The sequence below is a fragment of the Pundamilia nyererei genome, unplaced genomic scaffold (assembly GCF_000239375.1).
Source record: "Pundamilia nyererei isolate P.nyererei 1_Seehausen unplaced genomic scaffold, PunNye1.0 scaffold00053, whole genome shotgun sequence".
NCBI lineage: Eukaryota > Metazoa > Chordata > Actinopteri > Cichliformes > Cichlidae > Pundamilia > Pundamilia nyererei.
Window position 1 is genome coordinate 1362738 of NW_005187454.1, and position 10528 is coordinate 1373265.

General features: G+C 39.2%; 1 protein-coding gene across 1 annotated transcript in view; it reads right to left on the reverse strand.

Moving 5' to 3' along the window:
* The window catches only part of LOC102199180 (ectonucleoside triphosphate diphosphohydrolase 2), a 13089-nt gene extending 3049 nt beyond the window's left edge, over positions 1 to 10040 (reverse strand). Inside the window, exons 1-6 of the mRNA XM_005733597.1 lie at positions 9818 to 10040; positions 7129 to 7246; positions 4898 to 5048; positions 4625 to 4784; positions 2592 to 2819; positions 1828 to 2100 (exon numbers count right to left, since the gene is read on the reverse strand). Of these exons, the coding sequence (XP_005733654.1) occupies positions 1828 to 2100; positions 2592 to 2819; positions 4625 to 4784; positions 4898 to 5048; positions 7129 to 7246; positions 9818 to 9934 (1047 nt within the window). The 5' untranslated portion in view covers positions 9935 to 10040. The remainder of the gene's footprint in view (positions 1 to 1827; positions 2101 to 2591; positions 2820 to 4624; positions 4785 to 4897; positions 5049 to 7128; positions 7247 to 9817) is intronic.
* Positions 10041 to 10528: the final 488 nt, after the last annotated feature.

Sequence of the window (10528 nt, forward strand, 5' to 3'; positions counted from 1 at the left end):
CTGGCCATTCCCAAAGTCAAGATTGCTGCGGCCCACTTAAAAAAACCCACAAAAATCTCTTAGGCACACTAAATCTCAAGTCTTCACCCTAATCCAGGAGAAAGTGATGTATTTTCTTGAATAAAATGCATTAAAAAACATAAGGAATACAGGCTGTTGGCTATTAATTGTTAATGCTATCCAGTCATATGCATAAATCAGTATTAAGGCCAATGTGAGACCGAGCCAACCACCAGGGCACAAACTTCAAAACAAGAGCCACATATTTAGGTCAGAGTAATAAGCCATATTGCAAACTAATCACCTCATATTACCAGTTTAATAAATTTCATATAGATAAATACGTTTATTTAAATATTTAATTGTATATGCTTGTGAGTAATTTCAGATTTATCTTCTGTTATCGCTGCAGTGCACCTGCAGTACCTTCATCGTCCACCAGTGGGCCCACATGTCACTGGTAAAAGAGGTGTTGTATCTGAACTTTTTTTATTGTCATTGTACAGTTTCTTGCACATCGAAATTAGGTAGCAAGACCACAAAGTGCAAAAGTCTATTTTTAAAAAAGTAAAGAAAGCAATATACAAATAAGAATATATATCTAACTAGTATATAATATTCTCACTCTATATATATACACGGTGTATGAGTCACAGAAGCATTGTGGGTGTGTGTACAAGGGCAGTAATATAATATATAGATAAGGGTGGAAGGGAGGTCACTGGTCATTTAGGATGGGGATGGTAACTGCACATCTGCCAGGATATTGCACAGAGAACAAAATATTGCACAGAAAAAGGGGAAGACCAAAATATTGCACATGGAATAGAGGCAACATAGTCAATAGCAGCGACAGAGTGACTCATATGTAATAAAGTGAATGCCGGATTCCTGTGATTTTATCCAAATGTTTTCTTGAAACTTTCCAGCTCTTTAAGTCTTGTATGCTTGTCTGTATAACTGTTTATGTGCGAGTAAGTCTCTTAGGCAAAAATTGCAGAAAGTGTGCATAAGGGATTCAAAATATCTACCAGAGAGCTCTCATACAGGTGACGATTTCGGTGTAGAACATCTGGAAAACTGTTCAAACATCTGTCCAAACTGTGTCCACATAGGAAGCAATTCACTCGTTCCATATCTTTAAAGTTGGTGGCTGTTCGCTAATGAACATTCCAGGGTCTGGTTGCATAGCTGTTTGATGCAATTACTACCACACTACCACTGACTCTCTCCTTCTTTTCTGTCTGTGTCTGTCTGTGGGCATGTTTTCTGTGGACAGTGTGTTCACCATTGGACAGCCTGTATTATCTCTCTCTTAACCTCCGATTCAAAGATAGCAATTTTACTTTAACAATCTGTAAATAAACCTGTTGAATGTTTTAACAGTGCTTTGTGAAGGTGTTTGGATGGAGGGTTCCAGGGGATCACTGAGATTATCCTAGGTGAAAAAAGAAAAGAGGCAGGGTACATGCTGGATAGGTTGCCACTCCGTCAGAGAGCAGGGAGGAAGCTATTCAGCATCACATTCATACTAACAGCAGGTTAAGATATCTCGATTAACCTACCATGCATAGGTTTTAACTGATCACTCAGAAAACATGCACACAAAAACCCAGCTGACCTAGAGCTTCTTTTCTATGAATTATGAATGCTAATAATTACAGTAGAATTAGAACGTAAGAACTAAAAAAACTCACTGTAATCAATACAATGAGCAATCCAAGAACAAAGAATTAAAAATGATACCCAAAATTGAGTCTACGTTATGCTTCTATGCTTTTTTGCCTCAATATAGGATATTTTAGACAACATCTAAAAGCCTCTCACCATGAATCTTCCTCTCAAGCTGGGCTGAAAGACTCCATTAAAGGAGCACTTGGAGTATTTGCAATTCTCAAAGGAGAACATCTTCTTTACATTCTTTAAGCAGTTTTGGTAGTCCCCTGTGCCCACAACGTTTACATTCATTTCCAGGTCAATCTTGTCTGGCTTGGAGTCCACAGTACACGGAGAATCAAAGACGTCCTTCCCCAGGATGACAGATTCGTTGAACTGCTTTGGATAGCAGGGGTGGAACACTGTGCTGTTTGGATAGTTATCCTTAAAGTTAGAAGATTAAAATTTTATTAGAAAACATTTTTTTATATTTTTCTTTACAAAGACCATTTCACCATATTGAAGCAATAAAAGCCATCCATAACACAGACACTGCATTGTTCTAAGGTTCCTTGTAGCAACAACTCTGATTTTCCTGGTGAAGACTGGTTATTTAATTTGGTTAACGAGCTAGCAGTTCTCCTGTCCAAGCTGTATGGCAAGCTTTCATCTCTCTCTTAGCAAGATTGTAACAATATGATCCCAAAATGTGACAAATGTGAACTTAATCCATTTAGTAAGCTTAATGGAGATGTGTTTCAAACATCCTTATAGCTTAGCAGGACTGCAGCAAGACAATAAAACGTTTACATATGCTGTTTTATATGGTCTTGCTATCGGAACTTCTCAGTTGTTGAGAAGATACAGAATCATTATAACAAACAGGGATTTGGTCGCCATTAACAGTTAGAGTCTTTTAACTTGTTGAACAGTACCTTAATGAGATGAGCCAGCAGTTTCCTTAAATACTGGTCTTGGCCGTAACACAGGAAGCTCTGGGTGTATAGTCTGTAGGTTTTTCCAAAAAGCTTCAACTCCATTGTGTTACTTTTATTCTCCACCTTTTCAGAGGTCTCAAAAGTAATCTGAGTAGATGCTCCTCCTAAATCCAAAGCTCCAATTGTGTCTCTGCCTGGATTCATCCAGTGACCTACAAAACCATACTGGGTAATAACAAAGGACACCACAGTGGAATTAGAATCTCTTAGAATCAACCAATAACATTCAATGAAAACGTTTAGGGAAAAATGACCAAAGCACTCGAACGCTCTAAAACTGTAAGAGAAATTTAGATCTAAAATAGCTGTTTGGCTTCACTTGTAAATGGAAAAGAGGCCACACCCCCACCTAAACATGCAACTCATGCATCATAAAATACCTCCATGTAATTTTCAACTGGGACGCTTCCAGCACTTGGCATCTTCATGTACACCAGTCAGTCCATCACATTTCTAACACAGTGCTTAATTAAAAATGTTAACTAGATCCTGAACTCAGTTTTCATTATGTTGTTAATAATACTGACTGTAAGTAAGTTAACAGCCACAAACAAGATACTCAGCTAAGTACAAGTAAAATTATTAGTTAATAAGTCAGTTTAACTAATAAATATCTAACTTGGAAAATAGGTGAAGCGATTTACTGAAACATATACAGGCTAAAACAAACAATTCTAACAGGCTTGAGCATGAATACTCAGGATGGCTATCTTTAATCATCAGTACAGCCTGAAGTCTCTTAGGAGAGCTTTTTTGTAATTTCTGTAAGTAGTCTTCAGGAATAGGACAATAAAACAATAAAAGGACAATATAAAAACTCTTCTTTAGGTGATCGCTGTTATTAGTCCCTTTCTAGAAATTTCAGTTTTGATTGCTTACTCCATCAGACCTGTTGCCCCTATTTTTCATTGCAGATCTTGTGCAATGTGACACACCTCATCTTTTTTCCCTGTCACCCTTCTTTAAGAATGGCTTGTAATGGCTTTGTATTTCTTTTTTGCAACTTTAATTTTTATTAGCTTTAGTTATACAGTAAAGAAAATTACAAACAGTCTGGAGTTTACATTTCTTTTTCCACCTTCTATCACATGCAAATCTCTTTTTATGTCGTGTTTTTGGTGCCACTTAAAAATGTTTTCCACTTCCTCCATTGTCTGTCATACTTACACCCCATCAGTCTAATATTGAAAGTAATTTCTGAGATACCTTCTACAATCCTAATCCAATCTTGTTGAGTGGGAGGGTCTGGGTGTAACCAGTTCTTTGTGATTGCTTTCTTTGTTGCGGCTAGGATTATTTTTACTAGATACATGCCCTGCTTTTATACCAGTTCCTTTATGTTTCCAAGGTACATCACTTGACTGGTGTTTGGGAGTGCATAACCCAGAATATTATCCATGGTCATTTTAAGGTCTTCCCAATACTTTTTGATTTTTATGCACTTCCAAAATATATGTGGGTAATCAGCTTCTGTTTCTCCACACAGTCTCCAACATTTATTTATTCATGCTATCTAATCAGCACCTTGACATGCCACACCTGTGAGGTGGGATGGATTATCTCTCACTAACACAGATTTAGACAGATTTGTGAACAATATTTGACAGTCATGGGTCATTTGTGTATGTAGAAAACGTTTCAGATCTTTAAGTTCAGCTCATGGAAAATGGGAGAAAAATCAAAAGTGTTGCGTTTATATTTTTGTTCAGTGTATGTACAGATATGGGCTATGTCCAAAACAAATAATAACAGTAACAATAAAAACATCTATGTGATTATAAATTAATATTTTAATCAGAAGCTACTATTTAAGTTTATGTTTAAAGACACTGACCCTTTCAGTTCTAGTCATATCCTAAAAAAACAAAACCTTTCATGTTTCATGAGTTTGGGAGGCAGTGCACTCTGCTATCCAGCTGCCTTGCATGTTAACAGAAAAAGCAGAAATTCATCAAAGAGACAGCACTTACCTTGACAAAGTTTTCCAGTAAGTAGTTAACAGTGACCCAGCCAAATACCCCTTCTGCCTGCCCGCTCAGAATTATTGACTCTTTGAATTTGAAAGGGTAGGACTGGAGTTTGTTTTCCACTTCCTTCATTACACGCTGCGACTTTGAGGCATTGGTGATGCTATCAATACATTGGTTAAATGAAGCTTGGTTAAAAGACTTTCTGAATTCATTTCAATACAGATATTAATCACTGATGGAGTTTGTGGTGAATTATTAACCACTGCTACTAACCTCAGCAGCCTCATGCCTGCAGTCGCTCCCAAACAGAGTGGAGTTTGATGGTGTCTGAATTTGGGGATATGCGTCAAAGCTTGTTCCAAGCACTTCTCCAGACTCTTTGCTGCACCACTAGGGTTGTCGGCATAGCTTGATATCCCACCACCTGGACAAGAAGAAAAAGTAACTCTAATTGTTTAAGAACCTGATCTAAGGCTGCACTTTCTTGTCTTGGAGTCATCCACTGGTGTTTCTAAGGAAACATTGATAACAAGGCCAATAAAAGGGGAACAGCTGGTACTTACTAAGTTAGCAAAGAATGTCTGGCGAGGAAGTGGACCACTTAAGTCTTACACAACACATACAATTTGAATATCCTTAACGGCACTGGATATGTTTCTATAGGGTGAAATTGTGGAAGTGAAAGTGAGAGTGTCCTCACCAGTGGAACCTTCTGGGGTTAAATGGTTAGTTCTGGAGGCTTGCAAACATTTTCCACTTAACACCAGCAACATTTCTATAAATAGTTTTGGTATTTCTTAGCAATAATTTGAGAAATATTTGTGATCCGTTACATATTCCATATGTAAGGGTATGACCCCCCCTATGTTGTGGCGACACTCTGGCTAACCCGGCCATGCCCCACAGCTTAAGTATAAAACAGGTGTGCAGATGTGAAACTGGTGATTGAGTTTTGAGTGCCCTCCCTTTGAGCCTCTGGAGAACACTGAGATAAAGTGGCTATATCTTAAAAACCTCCCTCCATAAAATCTGCCAAAAGAGTTAGTGAACTCCAGGCACTATCGGTCCACAGTGAGTGTTGCAGGTGATTCCCGGATGGGAAGAGGGTGGAAGCTCCCCTTCCCTCGGTTGTGTGGGCCCACTTGGCCCATGGGGTGGCCACCTCTTAGGTCATGTGCGGCAGCAGCATGGTCCTCAGCTACCACCTTTACGCAGTTTTATCGCTTGAACGTGGCAGCCAGCCTGTCTTTTGGGTGCTGGGTGCCCATCAGCAGTAGCCTAGGTCCTTGGTTAGCCTAGCAACTTGAGGGCTGACCATGAGTGGCTGCTCAGTTGCGATCCTTGCGTCTTGCAGGACTCGCTCAGGTAAGTCTTGCATCTGGCAGACTGAAGCCTCTGGCCCCTGGCTCGGCCTTTGCGTCTGGCGTGGCCTTGACTGGGGTGGCATGTATATATGTACATTTGAAAATTGTTCTTTTGGTACACTTTGTGGGTTTTCGGCTGCGCTGTCTCCTTGCGGGGTGTCTTTAAGAGTTACCCCATACATATGGAATGTGTAACAGAGTGGAGAGATAGTTTCTCACTCAGTGAACTAAGGTTACAATGTAACCGTACGTATGAGAGAGGCCTGATAGCTGAAGGCTCTGCTGACATACTTTTAGAAACTAAAAGTTAGATTTCATTCTGAGCAGTGGCGGTCCTAGCCTGTTTGGCGCCCTGGGCGAACACTCCCTCTAGTGCATGTGCTCTATTTGGAAGCAGCCGGCCCCCTCCCCTTGTGTTGTTGTGTGTGAGACTTTAAATCATCAAACTGTAAGTTATAAATTTTAAATTGTTATTGATCCTTTACCCAGAGTCCTAAAGTGTATATTTATTTTCTTACTCTTCTTATATTTATTGTTTGTTTACTTGCACTGCTGTAACTGGAGCCTCGTCTCGTCTCTCTATATGCTGGACTGTAGCGGAGATGACAATAAAGTTTTCTTTGACTTCAGCAGCGAGCATGCGCACCGAGGGCTCTCGCGCCCACTTTTCGTGTATAGAATTTCGAAAAACGTCGGTGCAAATTCTAAGTCTGTATCATGATGTCTGGTGTTTTCGTGTTTTTTGGTTTGTTTTTATTTTGTTTTATTTTGCTAGTTGGTTATTAGACGCTGCTCCAGCCAGCCAGAGACTCCCCGCCGCCCCGCCCTCTCCCCCCTCGCAAACGGAGGGCGCCCTTACTCCCAGCAAATGGGCGATAGAAAACCGATCGGTGCCTGTACCATTCCCCATATGACGTCGGGGCAGCATGAGTACGAGCAACTATTTTTATTTTTATTTTTTGCCGATGCCGCGATGCCGCTCCCCACCACGATGCTGCCCCGGGCAACCGCCCGTATCAAAAACCGCTACTGATTCTGAGTATATGCTGTTGCCCACATTTACCACTCAAACCACGAGATAAAGTAATGATTGAGTTCTCTTTTGATCAACTTTGTCTTGAACAATGCAAATGAACTCACCTTTTACATGACACTCATCGTGCTGGGTAACGATGCCGGTATTGTTTTGCTTGTCAGCCGGCCATTTGTAGATATACACGGAGGTGTGGGATGAGCCTGCATCCAGAACGATTCCATACTAAAAGAGACAGATATACAGTATAGTAGGTGACCACAGGCAGAGGTCAGCCTCCCAACTTCATCAGGTATTTGTAAGCTATCTCTGTGACCCTCTAATGACTTAACAATCATCCATCTGCTCTTCCAATATACACATGAACCACAGATATATCATAATTATACATATATCATAAATACATATATAATGCTCTAAAGTTTTAGACCATGACGTTTGTCAATAACAGCTTCTGATGGGATAGAACATATTGCACAGAAAACTGCATAATGCATACGTCCTAAATCTTAATGTGTGTTAAGCGAGGCTGAGATCTGGTGACTGTGAAGGTAACAGCATAATTCACATTATTTATATCCTCATGAAATCACTCAGTAAGCCCTTGTGTCCTGGGAATGGAGGCTTTAGCATCTAAAATAGACGAATCTCATTAGGATAAAATATTTGATCAAACAATAAACATGATCACCCAGAATAAATTTGTATTGAACTACAGACACTCTTCCCTGAAGACAAGTGTCTCCTCTCATGTCGCCCAACTTTGGTTTGTTATTGGTCAATAACCGTGGTGCAGTGAGTGGATTACACAGTCAAGAAATGTTTTTTTCAGAATATGTAAATAATCAATTCAGGGAAAAAAACGGAAATACAAGGAAAAATATAAACAGAAAAGGAAAAAAGGAACAAAACAATTACAGTACAAGTACAAAACTGTAACATTTTAATGTTACACTCGATTAGTACAATTAAATATATTTTTAATTATTATTTAAAAACGTAGCGTTTTCAATGTCACTGGGATGAGTAACAAAACGTTTCTCCCATTGAAGATGCTTCACCTAGATGAACAGAATCAACCTTTGGCATTTACTTACCTGGATGATTGATCGAGCATCAAGACAGTTTATTTCTATCTTTGTTTTTTTTTTTACAAACATTTTGTTGTTGTTGTTTTTTGTTTTGTTTATAGAGTTGGGTTAATTGGAAACACTAAATTGCCCGTCGGATGGATGGATGGATTTTTTGTTGACCTTTTCTTAAATATTTCTTTATCTTTAGTGTGAAATTTTTTATTAGCATTATTTGTAGATATATAACAGCATAAATATGACTAATTACATGTCATTTAAAATTGTGTTCATTTCCAATTGAAACGATACATTGTTGTCTCATGAAGAGCAATTCTCCTTGAGGTATCTAATTTTTCAGTTGTGCAGTAGCTTAAGAATTAGTGGCCTAATGCGTGTATGGTCTGTATTCTCAACGTCTGCAAGCATAGCCATTTCACACTTTGGAGAGGCAAAGCATGAATTGTGGTAGCTCATGAGGTGGAGCAGGTGCTTGTGTGAATGGGTAAATGAGGCAAGTTGTGTTAAGTGTTTTGAAAGCTCAGAGTAGAAAAGCACTGTAAGACCCAGTCCATTTCTTATTTACACAGTGGACCGGTGTGTCTGTTGCATGCTTTGCATGATATTGAGTTGATACTGCTGCAAATTGCAACTTTTTTGTACACTAACCTACTCATTTTGATAGTTGCAACCACTCCAATGTGCGAAGGTGGTATGATTTTTTACTTACTGAACTTTAAGTGAGGTCTTGACAGGATGTGGTTAAAACCGATAACATAGCAAGTTTGCAACAGTCGCTATTTTTGTGCAGATTTACTGCTTCTTTTTTAACGATACATCTTAGGTTTCTTCTCATGTATATGTACTCTTTGAAGTGACCAAATCAAAGCAGACTTGTTTCATGAGACTTATTTCTAAATACCTATTCTGTGGTGCCCTTTAAAAGATTTCAAATTGTCTGTGAGATGAACAAAATGAAAAGCCCACAAGCAATTAGCACAGAATAACTATCAAATAAAACACTTCTTTTATGTCACACTCTTTGTCTTGACTCGTTCAGGGTATTCTGTATCACTTCCTCTTGCAAACCATTGTCAGGAAATGCATTCAGAGCTGGATGTGAAATTACAAGCATTTAGCTCAGATGTAGACAAGCACTGAGCAGTTTTAAATGAGCTCATTTTTCACTGTGCAAAGACTCGCTCCCTGTCAGTATACCAACACACATCCCACAAACATCTAGCAGTTTCAATACCTTTTGGCCTAGTTTGGCCTATCATACAAAGCTGTTGCTCTAAGAACTACAGTTGACAACACATACAAGCTAAAGTAAATTTTTGAAAGGTATCAAAAGCAGAGACAGGCTTTCAGGATCCTAATTTTTTCTACACATAGTGTAAACTCCGTGGTATAATTTACATAAAGTATTAAAATAAAGATCTTCTGTATTTCCTTACTTGGACTGATACATGATGATGGCAGAAAACGTAGTATGGGATGAACTGTGCATGTTTAGATTTCTTGTACTTTCAGTCACATCTTTGCGCAGAGCCTTCTAAAATGAAAATCTGACATTTTTCAAACTAATATTAAAATCTGGCTTAGCTGTGTACCCAAATTTAACTTCTAATGTGCATTTCGGATGCACACATTACCAAAATCCTGACCTAGATTTGGAACGGTGTTCTGCGCGTCTATGAATATATGCGTCTACAATAATATTTACCATGTTTTCTGGAGGCAGCGCCATCTCTTTAGCTGGAAGGACCAACAACAGAATCCCCACAACTGCCACGACGATTAGCACAACCGCCGGTACGGTTTGGGAGCACCGGAGACCCATGCTGAACGCTGCTGCTTATGTTTGCCGCCAATAGTTCCGCGTAAAGGCGCATTAAATAACCATGGCTTTCGCGTGAGCTCCTGGCGTGTTACGCGCATGTTACGGAGTCCCGCTTCCTCTAACTTGTGCCCACACGGGCACTCAGACGTGGTTGAAACACTGTGTATAGAATATGAGCTTCATTCATGGGAAGCACAAGACAAATGCTTCATAGGGGAGTTTACAGACTTATCCCGGGCGCTCGAGCACCCCCAAATTTTACATATAGCGCATTTTAGTATTATTTTCTGAATTTGTCTTCAAATTTAATATTTCTGTAACTTTTCTGTTGATAGAATGAAAACAGGTGTTATGTCCAGTGTTGTTGATGTCCTCAGGTTACGGTCTCACACACACAGGCTGGTTTCTCATTAATAATTAGACTTTGTTGCTGCAGCAGAGAACAGATGCAGAGATGTGATGCAGTTTCAAACACACTTTAACTTGAATAAAGCACATGTTCAAACTATTCTGATAATGTTGCTGTGACTTATAGTGTGTGCTTATTTTATTTGTTCTCTATATGTCGTCAGAAACATTAGGCAGCGTAGCTTA